The following is a 21285-nucleotide window of genomic DNA, read 5'->3' as shown; positions in this document are numbered from 1 at the left end:
GTTTTACTGAAGAAGTAATTTACCTTAAAAAAATTTGTTTGTAAAAATATTTAACTTCATCATGTTACATGTATGTTAAGATAGCAGGTAAGAGGAGGGACATCTCCTTATCTTAGAAATGGCCCAAACTCCAGCCCCCTAACATACATTTAGCAGCTTCTGATGGATAACCTATGGACTAGGGTTAGCCCTTGTTATATAGTTACATGCTGGTCATTTGATAGTGACAAATTTTTCTGTAAATCCTGAAGTTGAAAGATCCACATTCTTATGAAGCTTATGATGAATCTGGGAGAGCTGCTTGTTGCGCTGCTGCTGTTGGACCCACTAGGTTGAGTTATTTGGTCTCCATGGTCTCCAAGGTAGAAACTAAGACAGATCAACTCTAACCTCCAACCTATTGCTTGTATTATATGTGGTAAGGGAGTAATTCCATTTGAATTCTACAACCCTGACCATATGAGCCAAAACTGATAAGAAATGCATGTCATCTCGAGTTAGTTCCTTTTATGCTGAATGGATAACCATATGTAACCATGACAACAATATCTGAGCAATAATGTCATCGCTACCTTGTTTTAAGTGGTAGGAAAGGACATTTATCTCTTCTGATTTCTCGGTGCACTTTGGATCCCAAGGAAGAAACTTGTTTTTAAGATGCGAGAATGACAGCCTTGAAGTTTTTTCTTAGCAATGAAAGCAGGGTCTGTTATGAGAGAAACCAAGCCATCTCAATTAAATCTTTGAGAGATACCGATTTGGATAGTTTGGGTTGACAGAAAGAGCATGGACTTTGCTTATTCTGGCAACCATAGCCAGAAGGACTAGAAAGGTTTTATATCTGAGAGTGATTCTGTAAACCATATACTCTGTGAAGAGTTTCCTTCTTAATATGAGCTATATGTGTAGCAACTATTGATTTGGATAGAAAACCTGCATTAATTACTGTTTAAGCATGCATGGTATGGGCAATTTTTTTTTGTGAAATCTCTGCCATTTGATTCACAAGACACTGATCCAAGACTTTCTCCATTTCAAGGATGTTATGAGATTCACTTGACACCCTGATTCTAGCAATTTCTGGAGATCAGAGGTATTGGTGGGAAGGCACATGCCATTAGACTATTCCAGGGAAAGGGCATCAATGCCACAGACTTCTTGACCTGTATGGGAAAGACAAAGGTTGGCATTCCATCTTGTTACATGAAAGTGTACCCGAGGTTGATGCCAGTGGGCACACATACAGCTGATATTCTTGGAAAATGAGTCCGCTAGTATAACGATTTAAATGTGTCAGACTTGAAGGTGGATTTATTGATAAGGACACAACTTGAGACAATCCCAAGCCAAGAGGCCGAGGTCGGGGAACTTGGTTCCCCCAAGCCTCTTGATGTAGCTGCCATAAAAAGGGCTTCTGAGTGTAAACATTTGAGATAGCCTTCAGAAGGTTCATATGCAATAACTTATGTCCTGCTTATGAGCTAACATCTGTGCAGATGGTTATTTCTTGAAACTGGTCCTGCAGTGGCACACCTGCCATAAGCCAGTTGACGTCCTCCTTTTTTCTAAGATGAGACTTCTTGCCATCAAAAACTTTAACTGATTGATCCAGTGGGCAGTGAAAGAAAGATTATTTGAAGCAATCTTGGAAATGAGGTCTGCTGCCACACTGAGAAAGCCTAGGAGGATAAAAAATGTTTGGGCTGAGATGAAAGTCATGGAAGTCACCATCAAGATGATACTCAATGCATGTACAGTGGAACCCCGCTATAACGCGCCCCGCCATAAAGCGAATTCGGATATAACGCGGTCGTAGCATGGCTCCCGAAATTTCGTATATTCATTCACACATGGAGAAAAAAATTTGGAGAAAAGTAAAAAAAAAAACAAAACAAGAAATTAATTTCATTTTGGGCATGAGATTAGTTGTGACTTTTAAAATAATATGATCGTGGCATGGTTCCTGAAATTTGAAATTCATTTACGTGTATTTTTATCGGTCCATGAAAATATTTGTTTAACGTATGAGAAATAGTGTGTAAAACGTTTATTATAATTTGGTGGAAGAATTCGCGTATGACTTTTAATAATAAACGATCGGAACTTAACAATTTATCCAGGTTCTTTAAGTAATTTTGGAGAAGTGATCATGTATGAATTCTAAAATAATACGATATATATAACGTACGAGAAATAGTGTGTACAACGCTTGGCTTCTGAAATTTATCAATTTGAACAGGTTGTGGTGAAGCTCCGTATTCTACTCTAGAACAGAAAACTGGTTTCATTAGGTTTTTGAATTGTTAAGCCGAAGTAAACATTATCGGAAGTGTTACTTATTACGGATCCATGAGTAAAGCCAGTAAATCATCTTTGTGATTGTCTTCCATGAATTCTGTATACAGTCGTTGCTCAAACAATAGCCGACATGGGCTTCTTATTTAACTGCAATCACAGCCAAGCAGCAGACAAAGCTCTGGTTGATACAAGAGTCGCACAATTTAATAAACATCAAAGGACGAAAGCCGCCAACATGTATGCTGTGCTTGGCGGTGTGATCAAACAACAAACAGTTGAAAGTAAATAATATCCACTTTATTATCTGTAAATTAAAAGGGTATGAAATGGTACATCCGTTCAGCTTAATTTTGTTTTATATAAAAAGTGATTCGTAACCATTGCAGGCCTTCATTACTTAGTTATCGAGCTTTATCTGTGTACGTTGTTTGCTTATATAAAAAAATATTTTACTGTTATGGAAAAGCAAGTTCAAAAACGCAAGTCGTTTTCTGCTAAAGAGAAACTGTATGCCCTAGATCAACTAAAGGAGGGCAAACAACAAGCTCAGCTTGCCAGAGATCTAGGAATCAGCGAGTCCACTTTGCGAGGGTGGAAAACAGATGAAGGAAAGCTCCGTAGTCTACCCAACATTCTTGAAGAGGAAACTGGTTTACAGCGTAAAAGGGTTAAGTTAGCTAATGACAATGTCCTAGATTCAGCTTTGTACCAATGGTTTGTACAAGCTCGCTCAGAAGGTGTTCCAATTTCTGGCCCAATTCTGAAAGCCCAAGCAGAGAAATTTGATTGCCGTATCAATGGAGATGATTCCAAATTTAAGGCGAGTAATGGCTGGCTAGGCAGATTCAAGAAAAGGCACGCTATCAGCCAAGTTCTTGTGTCTGGGGAAATCCGCTCCGCTGACAAAGAGGCTGCCAATTCCTACCCGATTGGGCTTAAAAAGTTGCTGGAGGACGGTTGCTACACAGCCGACCAAGTTTACAACTGCGATGAGACTGGTTTATGTTATAAAATGTTACCCGATCACACCCTTGCAACCAAGACTGACAGTCACAAACGAGAAGGTTTCAAGAAGAGGAAGGACAGAGTGACTCTCTTATTTTGTGTTAACAAGTCTGGCAGCCACAAAGTCAGACCTCTGATGATTGGAAAATCGAAAGATCCCAGATGTTTTCATCATGTAAATATGAAGGCACTTCCATTTCAGTACACTAACAGCAAGAATGCTTGGATGAATAGCTCCATATTTGACGACTGGTTTCACAAAACATTCGTTCCAGATGTTCGGGCTCATTTACGAAAACTCAAGCTGGAGGAAAAAGCTCTCCTACTGCTGAATAATTGCCCTGCCCACCCCCCAGCGGAAAGTCTTGTCAGCAGTGATGGCAAGATCAAAGTTTCGTACCTCCTGAAAAACACGTCAGAAATCCAGCCACTTGACCAAGGCATAATTTCCGTATTTAAACAAAATTATCGCCGTGAAATGATAAAGGGAATGGTAGCAGATAATAACGCATCCGTCGACACATCATTGGCATTACTCAACTTAAAAGAAGTATGTCACCTTGGAGGTAAAGCCTGGGATGCTATCACTGCACGCTGCATTGAACGATGCTGGATAAAGGGTCTTGGGCCAGCTTTTACGCCCTCGACACAAAATGATAGTGACGATGAGCTTGAATTTACAGGATTCACTGAAGACGACGTACGTTTAGCAGAAGAAGCACTCAAAAAATACGAGCACAGTCATCATGATATCCTTAACTGGTATTCAGTAGATGACATCTGCCCTATATACGAACACATATCAGATGACGAAATTGTTACAAATGTCAGCAGGAAGAATGAAGCTGCACAATCAGAACCTGAAACCAGTGACGATAATGATAACGATGACAATGGCACCCCAACTCCCCCACCAAAAGTGTCTGAAGCAGTAGTACATTTAGAAGCAAGTTTAAGGTGGCTGGAAACACAAGATGTTGACAGCGTCAAAGTCCTTCAATTAAGAAACATTCTTGACTTTGCTAGAACCCAACAGTTCGCGGCAAAGAAGCAAACGTCATTGGATATATTTTTCAAGAAATGATGAAATTTAAATTTGGAACCACACTGACTTTGCACTTTGCGCAACGATTAATTTAGCAGTTTTCACATGTTTCTTTTGATGTTCACAAAATCTGAAATAAAAGTTATTTGCACGCTGAAATCATGCGTTGATTGTTAATTATTCTTGCAGTTGTCGCATATGATAAAATTTTAGCGGTATGAAATTTGTACAGACACCGTATGTAGACCCGGGAATAGCTGCATGCAATGACCGTACGATATCAGACGGCAAGTAAATGGTTTCAATATTTTGTTCATCCTATATTTTACACGACGAATTCAGACTATTACAAAATTATTGAATATTTTAAATTTGTACGATTTTCAATGAAATTACATCCATTATGGATGAACTGCATGCCACGACGGCACGGTAGCATGCGGTGTTGATACACTTTTCATGATATAGCGATAGTCTGGTATTATCGGTCAATCTGTATTATCGTTCAAACAAATAAAAATTAGTAAATGTTTTTAATGCACAGTAATAACCTATAAATATATTAGTCATTGATTATTTTGAATATATCTTAATTAATGCATTCCAGTTAATATTCATCTAATGATAAGCCGACTTTTGATCATTGCACATGTATACACGTATATGTTCTCGGAAAAAAGTTAAATATTGTAAAACCCCGCATTAGCGCAACCCCGCTTTTAACACAATCCGATTTTATGGACCCCGATCATCGCGTTATAGCGGGGTTCCACTGTACTTGAGGAAGTAATGCCCTGTACGCAAAGAATCCATTATGGCAGATTTCATGTCTAGATCCAGTGTTACTCACTTGGTGTTTTTGCAACATGCTGTCCAACTAGTTAGAAGTCATGGATGTGAAGCAGGTATGGCAATGTGACACAACACTGTCCACAATGCTTGTGAATACACATGGCTAATGATCAGGCCAAAGGGTAGTGCCTAGAACTAGTATAGAGTATTCTGTGAAACACAAAAAATGTGTGGGGTTCCAATTTTCATTGATTTCATCAGTGAATCAGGCCTCAAATTTGAAGTCACAACAAAATATCAACAGGATAACGTTCACCTCTTCCCTACTCCCATCATATGCAAAGGAAAGGCATCACCTGTCTCCTTTGTTTTAATATGATGTTTGTCTATAGTGCTGAGAATGTGAAATATATGTTAGGATAAGTACATGAGTGATGAGGAACTGAAACTGATAGAAAACAATTTAATTAGAATACAATATATCATAAGCACTTAGATTCATGAACAAATGTAAAGACTATCTCCTAAATTACATATTATTTCCATTTATAAATACATTTCTGCACCTATCACCTAGCTCCTAAACAATTAGCAGATTAATCAAAGCCCATTTAAATCAGGTTTGCAGAGAAGTCACTTTGTGTGCATTGGCTTATGGGTAAATGTTTACCTAGACCTGATATTAATGTACATCACTGTTCTCCAGTTCATTTAAATAATCAATTACCTGTGTTCAATACCGCTCATGAAATTTTTATTGGAGTTCCTCCTCATAAAAGTTAACACAGGTTGCAACTTATTCATACATGCGGCTGGCACAAGCATTGGTAAAATTCTGTTTTCCTTTAAATTAGACACATACCTGCCATATTCCACGATAGTACTGGGGGGTCTGGGGACTTAAAAGTGTGGTTTGAGGTCCCAAGGGGTAGGTCAGTGTGCATGACCTAAAAAATGACATCCAACTGAGAATAAGTTATGGCTCATCTTTTCCTAAATCACAGCTACATTTCAACATTTTGCCATTAAAAAAAGGAACCACACTTCTTGTACTCGATTCTGACTATTTAAAGAATCATAGTTTGCAATATATATATATATATAGAGAGAGAGAGAGAGAGAGAGAGAGAGAGAGAGAGTAAAACCCAACTTCAAAGAAATAATCACATTTTGCATTTTATATGTGGAGCAAAATCAAACTTCAAAGAAATAATTACATTTTGCATTTTATATAAGGACCTAGACCTAATTTAGTGCATTTTACCTGTGCAAATTAGCCTAATGGGTTCTCCAGCTGAGCTGGGTCATGCCATGGTATACCAGTTATATGAGGGACCAACAATTTGATGTTCTGGGGAAGGGGCCTGACACTTTTATGTTTAATTTCTGTTTGTCAATAGTCGGAAAAATATTTGTCTCTAATTTATAGGAAAATAACACCATTTTATATCTATGATATTATCTGGAGCAAATATGAATTATCTTGTGATAAAATGAAATAAAATATTTCAGCTCCAAAAATATGATGGTCCCACCCCCACTCTGCAAATTAAATGGCCAACACCTTAAGGCAGAGGAATTTGATGTATGTATATTGACTGTTTTATAAGTTACAATCTTGTATATACCTACCTTGGGATCATCAGATGGAATATCAAGAGAATTCACAATGTGCAAATCATTCTGAAAGAGTATAAAATGGCTTACATTAAATAGAACTGAATGTTAAACTACCTGTAAACTGAAATGGAATGTCTGCATTATTGCTAATGAAAATTAAATCGGTAATGAGAAAAATATGAAAATCAAACTTTATCTGTTTCTTCTCTATTAAGCCCTATACCTAACTGGATTTAAATTCATGTTTTTTCAAAAGCTATTGAGCAGAAATGATAACTATGATGTGATGGATCAGCAATGGACAAACACTGGTAACAGTATATCCGTCAACAACAAAAAATGCATGGCACAAACAGCTATAATTTCATCTAATGGAGAATTATAGACTGTGACAAAAGTAAATAAAAATTATGATAAAAGAGAGTTAATGGTAAGTTGAGTCAAAACAGAAAGCGCATCTACATGATTTTAAACCACCACATTAAAAGATCAGTTAGAAAGAAGCTCTGCTTCTGTGCTATTTGCATAAAAAGAACTTTTTCCATATCATACAGTTGTTTGAAATTAAATTATATAAGCTTTTTTCTTCAAACTGGACTTCTACAGTAAGTTATTGAATTGCTGATGCCATCAACAACAGAACAGAAAAAATGGTAACTTAGTTCATTTGATGAGGTTATAAGTAAACAAATCACAGATTGAGGTTTTAAACTGAACTATAGCAGAAGTTTACTCTCTCATCCATGAAAAAGCCATTCTTATAACTTTTACTAGACTCTTAAAAGTCCATAATTCGCCAGGTATGAGTATATATAATTGAGTTGCCCCACATTGATTAGAATTACCTTCATATAGAGTTGATCCTTCCAGAAATGAAATGTTATTAAAAATGCTTTCAGTTCCAGAATATAAGTCCACTGCCCCCAACTTGCCACTCACTGTAAGGGTGCAAATGAGGACAAAATGGGTCAAAAGCTCCATACCAAAGTGGGTAAAAATGTTGGAATGGGTTGAGATATTACTCCTCCAGTTCACTAGAAACCCCAAGTGACATAAAGAAAGAAATGTTCCTGTCCTTCACCAAAGATGAAATTATCACTGTTTTGAAAGTATGCTGCAGTTGCTGATGATGTGGTCAATCTGAAGAGAGTTATGGCCAGAAAGCATCAAACTGGTATACTGTTTCTTAGAAGCAAAATGTAGAAACTTGCATACAGTCAGGTAGAGGGGGACACAGAAATATGCAATGGCTAGATCTATGTTAATTATAAAGTTGTCCCTCTCTACAGAATACCTGACTGACAATGCTGTTTCTATTTTGAACCTTGGTGTGGCTATGTTTTTAGTGAGAAAGCTGAGATCTAGGACAAGCCTGACTCTTCAGTTAACTTTGGACACTAAAAGAATCCTGGAATAGAACCCTGTGAACTCTTTCCACCACAAGTTTATTGAGCAATGACCAGATCTTCTTATGCAATCTTTTCAACTTCTCTAGACCAGATGACATGGATAAACATAATTTGAAGCCTCTCCTAAACTACATGGTCCACCCATTAATTTTGTGCACAAAGACTGAACCAAGACTGCTGAAAATGAAGCAGTCTGGTACCTACAGGCTGGTTGTTGGCAGGAAGCTGGGGTGGCAAGTCAATGATAATTGATGGGAGGGTTGGGGAGGAAGAAATCATGCTTCCTATCACCTTTATTGAACTGTCTCAGGAATGGAAAGCTTCCACCTGAAATGAAAACAAGGTTACAACTGTTGCAGTTGGGAAGTGTTTGGCCTCCTTGATAGCTCTTCATGTGTCTGAGACTGATTTGTCCAGAATGCTGGTATTGGCAGCAAATCAAGCTGGAGAGAGATCTTGTACTACCTGTTCCTGTGCATCCTCAATGCTACCACCGAACAGCAGTGGAATACCAAAGGACATAGAAAGGGGAGCTAATGAATGATGGAGCTTCAGTGATGAACAGAGACAGGCATCTTGTCTTATGATCCACATTTGCTGACACTGTTATGGCATAAACAGCATTAAAATGGTGTGCAGCCCTGTTAATTTTCTTCATAAACACAGGCCATTTACTCCCATGCATAATCCTCGTCTGATGTTTAAGCAAAGCAAAAAATCACTATGAATGCCATAGAGAGCATAAAAAATTTGCCACCATATGCCACAATGACTTGGAGGTGGCACAGAAAACATTCTGATCAACCTTATAAGACAGCAGAATTCCAAGTAAACCACTGCAATATTCTTTCAAAGACAGGAAACACAGAACTCTACCTATCCAAGTGCATGCAATACGATGACTCTTGTCTGATTCAGTAGATCCCCATACTACTTTCTATACCCAGAATGGCTAAATGGTATGTGGCATAAGTGTCAGGTCACAGCCAGCTGGAGCAGTGGTGTATGGATTATCAGTGTCCAAAATGTACATGTGCCTAGACTTGAAAGCCTGAATGCCAAGCTCAGGCATGCAGGGAGGCTTATGCCCTCTTTGCTGATGAAATGAGGGCAGACACACTCCCATTAACACCAAGCTAATACTGGAAGTTTGCAAAAGGCACAGAGGCATACATTTTCTGTGGCCAGCGACTGCCATTGCTTCATGCACCAGTCTTCACATTTGTGACTCCAGAACCATCTGGGAGGGATGTGGGATAGGCATCTCTGCAACCACGAGTTTCTACATTGTGAGTTGGCCAAACATAACAGCTGAAGTAGGCATCATATGTATTATTTTGAACAGGGGTGGGAATAGGGTGATTATAGCACCTCCAACTACCCTGGCAATCAATGATATAATCAGGTCAAAATGGAAGATGCTGTCTTCCATCAACCAAGACTTCACCCATCTCTATTCACTCTTCCAGCTTTATCACAAAAGTGTAGACCAAATGCCTTCCGACTGCATTGCATATAAACTGAAGGCAGAAGTTTTAAAAAATCACTTTATGCAAGAGAGACACATATCATGCATGTCCTCATTAGCTTACATTCATACATTTTGCCATCATTGTTTGTTCAAATGAAATGATGAAACTATGGAAAATAATATTGCAATTGGAAAATAAAACCACCAAAGTGTTCCCATATAATAATCGTATCAAAAAGTGAAAAATAGGGGCGGTGTGTGTGATTCTCTCAAAAATTTCTGTCAGAATTGGTTTACAATCAAAGTCATAATGACATGTGGCCAATTTAATTTAATAAACTTGAGATACATTGATTCCCAAAATCAATTGATATGTCAAGTCTTTGTTGCCTTTGATATAACCCCTATTATACTTTATATTTTAACTTTGATATGACCCATGTCAACTTTGATATGACCCCACTTCTATACCATGTTGAACTTAATATGACTCCTATTCTATACCATGTTGGCTTTGATATGACTCATATTTGATACCATGTTGACTTTTATATGACTCATATTTTATACACTGATTTTTGACTTTGATATGACTCCTATTCTATACCATGTTGACTTTGATATGACTCCTACTCTATACATGTACCATGTTGACTTTGATATAACTCCTATTGTTACATACATCAGATTTAATTTATATTTTATTTAAGTTGTGTTTGATTTGATTTGATTGTTTGTGGGTTTTGGAGTCTTTTTATTTTCTTTACATGTCAATATAATGTAATTTTGTTTACTAGGAATTTGATATATTCCAGAAAATTCAGTTTGACCGAAGTTTTCCTTAGATACCTAATAATAGAAACACTTTTTTCTATGTTTGGCTTAGTTCCTGGCCTTGACTGAAGGTAAAGTAAACAACTTTTTTCTAGGAGTAAAATGACTGGTTCTTATCAAGGACATACAGGAGCTATGTGACTTTTATATGTAAACATGATCACGTCATCCTCTATTTTGCAATATATTTTGCAATTAGGCATTTTCGAAATTGCAAAATACTTAGCATTAATAGTTATGTTTAGAGAGAGATCTCAGAGTCCAAGGATTTTAATCACTTGATGTGAAGTTTTTTTTCTTCTGTTGTGACCAGAAATGAACTTTCGAGTTTTTGAGTTATTACTTAATTTTTCTCCAAATTATTTGGACTCTAAAAGATTAACTAGTTTCTCTGGAAATATTATTGTGTTCATACAGAATTCTTGAACAAGGATATTTATTGAAAATTCTGTTTGGATTTCCAAGACCGGAGGATAAATTTTTGTGTTTTTACAAGGAACTGTAGACAGCAACACAGTGCAGGTTACAGCATATGTCAACTCATTCTATCTTGGATTCTTCGTCGGGACAAACTTGAAATCATTAGAACATTTCAATGTTAGGACTGCAAAAACTTCATTCCTGGGTTATTCTTGTATTATTTTTGGATTTGATTCTGGAAACCGTAAGTTCTCATATTTCTTCATTTTTACAGTATTTTTCCAGGGAAATAAATTATTTGTTATATTTTTCAAAGCTTGTTGTTTTCACTCTTTCTTGTGTTACTGTTTTTTTTGAGCTTAAACACATAACATAAGACTATTCTATACCATGTGTTTTTACTTTGATATGACTCCTATTCTTTACCATGTTGACTTTGATAGGACTCCTATTCTATACCATGTCAAGTTTCATATAACTCCTATTCTGTACCATGTTGACTTTGATATGACTCATATTCCATACCATGTAGATATTTTGATATGACTCATATTCCATACCATCTAGACATTTTGATGTGACTCATATTCTATACCATGTAGACATTTTGATAACTCATATTCCACACCATGTAGACATTTTGATATGACTCATTTTCCACACCATGTAGACATTTTGATATGACTCAAACTCCACACCATGTAGACATTTTGATATTACCCATATTCCATATCATGTGGATATTTTGATGACTCATATTCTAGACCATGTAGACATTTTGATGTGACTCATATTCTATACTATGTAACATTTTGATATGACTCATACTCCACACCATGTAGACATTTTGATATGACTCATTCTATACTATGTAGACAATCTGATATGACTCATACTCTATACCATGTAGACATTTTGATATGACTTGTACTCCATACCATGTTGACTTTGATATAACTCATATTCTAGACCATGTAGACATTTTGATATGACTCATATTCCATACCATGTAGACACTTTGATATGACTCATACTCCATACCATAAAGACATTTTCATATGGCTCAAACTCCACACCATGTAGACATTTTGATATGACCCATATTCCATACCATGTAGACATTTTGATATGACTCATATTCCATACCATGAAGACATTTTCATATTCTATGCCATGTAGACATTTTGATGTCACTCATATTCTATACCATGTTCTTCAAAGACTTGCTGTATTACTCTTTAAACATTATCTTTACAAGGTTGCCCAAATGACAATAACAGAAATGGCAATGTTGTGAGCAATGTGACTATTCATAATTTTAACATTATGATTACCTTGCAAATTAGAGTTTTCCATGTGATTTAGCAGTTTGAAGTTATTCCTTGGAAACAATGTAAAGTTGCATAGTTATATTTTACCTTGCTTGTTTCTCTTGAGAAATGCTGTCAAACTTGCAAGTAAATATTCAAATACCAATTTTCTATAAAAACATTTACATAAAGTATTCTCATTCAAATATTAGGTTATTTGTTGGAGCTCTTTATATCATGATATATACGATAAGATTAACAAAGTACCTGAGCATATTTGACTGACAGAGCAACACGCAATCCAAGAGTTCGAACAGACATTGGCAGCATGTAATAAAAACTTTGTGGACCTCGTGGGCCAAAAGCAGCACCACCTGAAACAAGTAGAGGTGTTCTTAGATAATGAGAAATTAAAACAAAATACTGCTATGTGTATCATTTGCAACCAAAATACGGTGCATCATATGATGAATATAACTGGAGAACCCTTGGTTCCATTGATTCCCTTTCCTTAAAAGTTGCCCTTAGAAAAATATCCTATCAAATTTAGAAGAAAAAGATGATAATAAAAAAATGCTTTAAAAAAAATAATACTGAAAATAAAAAATTTAATTATTAAGTTTGGAAAACTAACTCTTATTATATTCCAAGGTTTAGGTTTTGTATGGTCAGTAATAAAGCTAGGATACTGCAAAGCTATGCATACATGTAATTATGCAGGGACAGGCACACAGAGTACTTATTTTTGGACAATTGTTTCTAACAAAATCTAATAACATGAAATTATATACACAATTACCTCTTCTGACGGGGCCCCGAGTGGCCGAGTGGTCTAAAGCGCTCACCGTTACGGATCACTGCCATCTCACCTCTGTCTGCGTAGGTTCGAGTCTCGGATTCGGCTAATGTGGTTATGTGAGAAAGCTTGCCAGTAGCTTCTCGTGGGTCGGTGGTTCTTTCCGGGGGTTTTCCGGGTTCTTCCTCCACCATTAATACTGGCCGCCATGTATAGCCTATCTTGTGCTGAAAAATGGCGTTAAGCCCTACAACAACAACAACAACAACAACAACCTCTTCTGACATATTTCCATATATATTCTGGACCTATTCTAGAACTGCAAATTTAGGGGAGGAAAATTCTAAGTACAGGAGTGATTTAAGGTAGAAATAAAGGATGGGCCTGAAAATATGATCCACAATTTTTGCACATTCAGTTCAATTTTTGGTGCAATTATTGAGAAAAAATTGTGAATCCCACCACTGTACATACTAGAACAGACACTGCATACCTCCCCTCCAAAGTGGTGATCTAATGCTGCCCTGTCTTTTCAAGCCAGTTTTCTTCTGAGGCCTGGGCTTTTTTCCTCCACCTGGCATTTCTGCTCGATTTCGAACAAAGGCATAGTCCTACAGTAAGAAATATTTTTTTTTATATACAGATATAATAGGAATTTTAATTTGTATTTACCATATTTTAATTTTACTAATCATTTGCCATGCCATTTTGCAGCTGTATATCTGTACCTATGCTGTTCACATATGGTGTGCTATACACATGCTTATACAGTATACTGCCTTGCCAAGTATAACAGTACTCAGAATTGCACGGTATACAGCCTTGCCAAGCATGAAGGTACTAATGGGCTTATAGCATACAGTCTTGCCATTTTTGACAATACTCACTGATTATACAGTAAACAGCCTAGCAAAGCATGGTGGTATGTATATATGTACATAATTTTACAGCACTTCAGCACAATAGTGGCTATATGGTGCCAGTTCAAGGTAAAGATATGTGCAGGTTTATACACTACAAAGCTTAGCCAAGTATGATGGGAAGTAATTATTTACAGTACAATAGTGGCTACTTGGTGCTAGTTGAAGATAAAGATACTGCAGGCTTATACAGTATACAGCCTAGCCAAGCATGATGGTACTCATTGGCTCACACAGTATAAAGCCTAGCCAAGCATGATGGTAATCATTGGCTCACACAGTATAAAGCCTAGCCAAGCATGATGGTAATCATTGGCTTATACAGTACACAGCCTAGCCAAGTATGATGGTACTCACAGGTTTATACATTATACAGCCTAAACAAGACTGATGGTATTCACAGGCTCATACAGTATACAGCCTAGCCAAGCATGATGGTACTCACAGGTTTATACACTATATAGCCTAGCCAAGCATGATGGTTTATACAGTATACAGCCTAGCCAAGAATGATGGTACTACTGACTTGTACAGTAAATAACCTAGCCAAGCATGCTGGTACTCACAGGTTTATACATTATACAGCCTAGCCAAGAATGATGGTACTACTGACTTGTACAGTAAATAACCTAGCCAAGCATGCTGGTACTCACAGGTTTATACATTATACTGCCTAGCCAAGAATGATGGTACTCACAGGCTCATACAGTATACAGCCTAGCTAAGCATGATGGTACTTACAGATGTATACGATATATAACCTAGCCAAGCATGATGGTACTCACAGGTTTATACATTATACAGCCTTGCTAGGCATGATGGTACTCTCAGGCTTAAATAGTACACAGCCTAGCCAAGCATGATCGTACTCACAGGTCAACACATTGTACAGCGTTGCAAAGCATTAACATAGAGAGTTTACAGCCTAGCCATGCATGAAAGCATCCACTGGTTTATACAGCAAACAGACCAGCCAAGCATGATCATACTCACCTTCACAATTTTCATTAAATTTTCACCACATTCAAAAGTTCTATCAATCACATATTTATTCAAGGGGATAATGCTGATCTTAAAGAAATAGTTATTTCAATTATTTGGTGAACTTTAGCAAACTTTGCACCAGAAATGTAACAGTTCTTTTGAGATCAGGTTCAAGATACCTACATACCATTTAGAAGATAATGATTCTCAAAATCAAAACTTGAAAAATACATGAAAAGACACTCACAATTTTTCTGTACCATCTCTGCCAATGTATATTTGCATGTAGAATATCAATTCTGTAAAAGAAAGACACATCTTCATTAGCATATCATATAATAAAATCTCCAATAAACTGGAGAATCATCTAGTTATTAGGGTGCAGTTACATCTTTTTGTCTTGTAAGTACTGTGATATCATGTAAAGAATACGATCAAAAGAAATCAACATACTGGCTGAGTGTGAGAGCCAGCAATCAAATAATATATGACAAACATTTCAATTACCTGTGACCAATCTAATAACAGAGGGTACTTACCATGGTAATTTGGACTCCACTTATTTGGATTGGTAAAGCAGTTGGACAGAGACCAAGTCAAATACAACTTCAAATCCTTATAACTTAATACTTTCTTGTATAAACTTTCATAAAATTGTCATCACTTGCTTAGAAATCCTCTGACAATCATAAAGATAATTTTCAACAAGAAAATGTTGATTAAAAAAAAGGAAATGTTTTTCTAATCTTAGTAATAACAGGGACATTTAATGGTGAAACCACATTATCTGTATAACTGTTAAAGGTCTTCAGGTTAGTATACTTTTATTAAGTCAGTCACATTCTGTTAGTGGGCTTTTTAGAAGAAATTGAACAATTTCTATTTTTAAAAATGTCAGCTATACTTGATGGAAGACTGGCAGTATTTATGTACAAACTTAAAAGCCCTTCATGACAGCATGCTTTCTGTCAATATTGTTCAAATTTTTTAAGTGGCATTATAGGAGTCAATAAGAGGATTTTCTATTGTAGCAATAGTGAACAAAATGTTTTCTGTAAAAATTGGTCAAATTCTGTTGAGTAGTTTCTCTAAGAAGTCATTTCATTCAACAAATTTCAAAAATAATTAGGATAGGATACAATTATATTAATTTTGAGCATTTTCTGTAGACTGTTGCTTAGAGGTTTTTCTATTTTAAGTAACAAAATTTATATATGAGTGTATATTAGCATCATCCGAACAAAATTAGATTTTGAAAAGAACCATAAAAACTCTTAAATTTCAGAAAAGATAATTTTCATTTTGTCAGAACTCCATGACTCTAACCTTTAATATCATCTAAAACATACTAAATGACTAAAATTATTACTATAGGAAAGCAAGCAATTATACAATATCTTTGCAAAACAGTATTTCCTTTACCTGGGGTATGTTCCAAATATATCTGGATGCAAATCAACTAGACCGAGTTTTTCATCTTGCAAAGTGTCGAGACTCTCTAGCCATGCTTGTTTAGGCTCTCTGTACCTGTTTGGGAACTCAATCTCACGTTTTGTGATAAGGGGAATGGAAGGCCGCTGTGCAACATAAATATTGCTTTCTGGCACTGAAGAAGAAAAAAAAAAACTGTGTATTATAGAGATAATTTTTTATTAGGTATAGGGAAGGGTAGTTTGGCTACTTAACAACATAGGATCGAAAATCCTGACTACTAGCAACATAGGGTAGAGTAGCCTGACTACTAGCAACACAGGGTATAATAGCCTGACTAGTAGCAGCATAGGGTAGTGAAGCCTGGCTACTAGCAACATAGGGTAGAGTAGCCTGACTAGTAGCAACATAGGGTAGAGAAGCCTGACTAGTAGCAACATTGGGCATAGAAGCCCAACTAGGGCAGAGAAGCCTGACTAGTAGCAACAAAGGGCAGTGAAGCCTGACTAGTAGCAACATAGGGTAGAGAAGCCTGGCTAGTAGCAACATAGGGTAGAGAAGCCTGACTAGTAGCAACATTGGGCATAGAAGCACGACTAGGGCAGAGAAGCCTGACTAGTAGCAATAAAGTAGAGAAGCCTGACTAGTAGCAACAAAGGGCAGTGAAGTCTGACTAGTAGCAACATAGGGTAGAGAAGCCTGGCTAGTAGCAACATAGGGTAGAGAAGCCTCACTAGTAGCAACATTGGGCATAGAAGCACGACTAGGGCAGAGAAACCTGACTAGTAGCAATAAAGCAGAGAAGCCTGACTAGTAGCAACAAAAGGCAGTGAAGCCTGGCTAGTAGCAACATAGGGTAGAGAAGCCTGACTAGTAGCAACATTGGGCATAGAAGCCCAACTAGGGCAGAGAAGCCTGACTAGTAGCAATAAAGCAGAGAAGCCTGACTAGTAGCAACAAAGGGCAGTGAAGCCTGACTAGTAGCAACATAGGGTAGAGAAACTTGGCTAGTAGCAACATATGGTAGAGAAGCCTGACTAGTAGCAACATAGGGTAGAGAAGCCTGGCTAGTAGCAACATAGGGTAGAGAAACCTGACTAGTAGCAACATTGGGCATAGAAGCCCGACTAGGGCAGAGAAGCCTGACTAGTAGCAACAAAGGGCAGTGAAGCCTGACTAGTAGCAACATAGGACAGAGAAGCCTGACTATTAGCAACATAGAGTTGTACTTGTTGTTGTAGGGTTTAATGCCATTTTTCAGCACACGATAGGCTATACATGGCGGCCAGTATTAATGGTGGAGGAAGAACCCGGGAAAACCCCCAGAAAGAACTACCGATCTACGAGAAGCTACCGGCAAGCTTTTTCATATGCACACATTGGCTGAATCTGAGGTTCGAACCCACGCAGACAGAGGTGAGATGGCAGCGATCCGTAACAGAGAGCGCTTTAGACCACTCGGCCACTCGGGACCGCAACATAGGGTAGAGAAGCCTGACTAGTAGCAGCATAGGGGAGAAAAGCCTGACTACTAGAAATAGGACAGAGAAGCCTGACTAGTAGCAATAGGGCAGAGAAGCCTGACTAGTAGGAATAATGCAGAGAAACCTGACTAGTAGCAACAGAGTAGAGAAGCCTGACATGTAGCAACACAGGGCAGAGAACATTGACTAGTAGCAATAGGTCAGAGAAGCCTGACTAGTAGGAATAGTGCAGAGAAGCCTGACAAGTAGCAAGACAGGGCAGAGAAGACTGACTAGTAGCAATAGGAAGCCTGACTAGTAGCAATAGGGCAGAGACGCCTGACTATAGGGCTCGAATTTAACACAAATTTCTTTGTAGCCAGAAGGACTAGTATACTGAGAAATTTACTAGTCCTGCCAAATCTTTACTAGTCCTGTCCATAAAACAATGTCACACACTTGCATTGAGATTAACAACAATTTTATTTCATCAGCAGCATTATCATCTGAAATGCAGAAGTACAGAAGTAAAAATCCCACTTCAAATCATCAATCAGCCAATTCACATTTCTTGTTTCTCAAGATAATCTGGATCCAATTCCAGAAAGGGAAACAGATGTCCTTTCTCATCCTCCACCTGCACTCTGGGTCCATATGAGATTTGTTCTGGTCTCCTTACCTGTCTCCCTAAAACACTGCAGTACAGTGGTGATCACCTTCAGGATCCCTTCTTCCTTCTCTACACTATCAATTGCTAGGAACGATGATTTAATCTCTCCTCCTTTGCAAATTCTTCTATATATAATTCCCTCCTCCTGAACTGAACTGTCAGTACAACTGTCGCACACTACTGCAAGAAACCTTGCTTCATTTCAACCTTTGACAAATTTCTGCCTTTCCCTTTCAGCCACGTAGTGAGTAAATGTAACAACCTGTTCATCATTCCTGTAAGTCTCTCCAAGATCAACTCCTTTCATCTCATCCAGCTGACACATCCATACAAAATCAATGAAGGGTCTTCTGTTCTTTATGATGGTATGTGCATTTCTAAACAAATTAACATGTTGGTCAACACATTCTGATGTAAACTTTCCAAGATCTTACCAGCGAATGATTTTTTCTGGTGGTATCTGCATAGCTTCTTTTCTCTCTGAAATCTTTTTGTGTTGCCCAAGGCTTTCATGTACGTTTACAGATTCAATTTTAAAGTTCTGATAACCTGCAACAAAACTGGATGTTTTCTCTGTTTGTTTTTGTGAATTCCGCACACTAGTTACACCACAAAATGTTCTTTTCCTCATCATAATTCAGCCATTCCCTGTCTTTTGTCCATGTCTTCTGAAACATTCATTTATGCTTTTCCCTATCATAAGAATCATTCCTGTCTTTTATGTCATTTTCATTCAACTTTTGTTTTTTTTCCGGTGGCTGAACACCTTCTATAAAACACCACTCTTATGTTACATGTTTAGGCTCTAATAAACAGTAACAAAGAAAGAGTGAAAACAACAAGCTTTGAAAAATTTAACAAATAATTTATTTCCCTGGAAAAACAATGTAAAAAATAAAAAAAAAGAACTTACGTTTTTAAGAAACAATTCCAGAAATAATCCAAGAATAATCCACAAATTAAATTTTAGATGTCCTAATAATGAAATGTTCTAATGAATTCAAGTTCGAGTCCTGACAAAAATTCCAAAATGGAAGGCGATGACATATACTGTAGCTAGTATTGTGCTGTTGTGTCTACAGTTCTTTGTTGTTTCATGAACAATATTCTGGTGTTTGAATCTGCGAACAAAATTTCAAGAAATTCTTTGTCCAAGAATTCTGTATGAGCAATCAAATATTTCCAGGAAAAAGAATTAATCTTGTAGAATCCAAATAATTTGAATAAAAATTAAAATGTAATTCCAAACTGGTCACAAAGAAACACTTTCCAGTGTAAAGGCCCAACTAACTAAATTCTCTACAGACATCGCTATAAAACCTGAATACTGCACAAAACAGATGCCCCGATGAGGGTCACATGATCATCTTCCAGAACAGTTTAGAAGCTATTTACATGTCTAAGGTCACGTATTCCAGTACAGCCTCATTCTCATTCAACGTATCCCACAATAAAAATATTTTAAAAAAGTTGTTTACTTGATTCTTAATCAAGGCTAGGAACTAGGTCAGCTTTTAGATTCAAAGTTTGGTGTTTACAACAAAACAAACAGGTCAAAATAATTTCTAGAAAGTATCAAATTTCAGTAAACAAAATTACATTACTTAACATGTAATAAAATAAAAAATAAAAAGATTTTAAAACTTCTAAACAATTAAATTAAATCAAATATAAATTAAATCAAATATAGATAACACCACATTTTGCCTGTCTTATAAGGAGGGAACTGTGCATCGAGTTCAAATATGAGATGTTACAGTATAGCTGATATGAATTATTTAAAGTAAGAAAAGGAATGGCAGTATCCTTTATATCAGAAAGTCAGAGCATGAAACACGTTTCAAAACACATGCTTTTGCCTCCCTCCCCCTAAAATTAAATGGCCTCTATCTAATCAAATCTTAACTCTGGCGGATGTTCTGCAGGATCAAAGCAGTGGCTATTGTAAACACTGTTATAAAATATTAGCATCAGAAGATAATGTTAGTTTCAGCTTGGAAAAGGTGTGTTCCCATCAAATGAAGCCATCTGACTTGGTGCATTGTATTTAACAGTTCCAATTACGGTCTCATCATTAATAGCGTAAGTTTGGTAATTGTTCCTAATTAATCAAACCTCAATGTATTGTTGAAATTAATAATTAGGTGGAAAATGTTCAAATCTTAGATGCCCATGCTCAGAGATTTTAATTCCAAACAAATGTATGGCATTCTTCATGTGTATTCAATTATTTGTTCATTGCTGTAAGGGAAAAAATATAAAAACTATTCTTATCATCATAGAAAAAGTAGTTGTATGGAAAGGAAGTGTCAATAACCTAATCGTAATAAAGTGATCTAATTCTTATAATTATTTCGATGCAAATGTAAAATATGCAGTTTCACGTTTGCACTGTTGGAGTGTTTGGCTAGCGAGCCACCCAAAAAAATAATTAAAAAAAATTAAACAAACATGCAAACTAATTTCTTTGAATAGTTTTTGCCATGTTCTTATGTTTGGTATACCACTTTGTAGTTTGTTACTATGGACAAGTGAATAAAGTGTGATACCATGTCATTTTGCATTTAATTCATTATCAGATTAATTAGGATCAATTACCAAACTTCCATTATTAATAACAGGACCATAATTTGCGCTGTCAAATGAATTGCACAAAATCTGTTGGCTTCTTGTTATATAAACGCACCTTTCCGAGGCAAAAATTGACTTAATCTTCTCACTCTAATATTTTATGACTGTGTTTACAATGGTTACTGCTTTGATTCTACAGAACATCTGCTGAAGTCAAGTCTTTATTAGGGAATGGTATAAACATAC

At 36.7% G+C, this 21285-nt stretch overlaps 1 protein-coding gene across 1 annotated transcript in view; it reads right to left on the bottom strand.

Moving 5' to 3' along the window:
• Positions 1-21285, bottom strand: part of LOC149808333 (large ribosomal subunit protein uL4m-like) — a 42859-nt gene that overhangs the window by 10492 nt on the left and 11082 nt on the right. The window contains exons 3-7 of the mRNA XM_089975890.1: positions 16327-16510; positions 15152-15203; positions 13494-13611; positions 12472-12578; positions 6773-6823 (exon numbers count right to left, since the gene is read on the bottom strand). Coding sequence (XP_089832016.1) covers positions 6773-6823; positions 12472-12578; positions 13494-13611; positions 15152-15203; positions 16327-16510 — 512 coding nt within the window. The remainder of the gene's footprint in view (positions 1-6772; positions 6824-12471; positions 12579-13493; positions 13612-15151; positions 15204-16326; positions 16511-21285) is intronic.

This window comes from Sinohyriopsis cumingii, chromosome 1 (assembly GCF_028554795.1).
Source record: "Sinohyriopsis cumingii isolate HCF-2022 chromosome 1, ASM2855479v2, whole genome shotgun sequence".
Taxonomy (NCBI): Eukaryota; Metazoa; Mollusca; class Bivalvia; order Unionida; family Unionidae; genus Sinohyriopsis; species Sinohyriopsis cumingii.
This window is presented reverse-complemented; position numbering and strand designations above follow the sequence as displayed.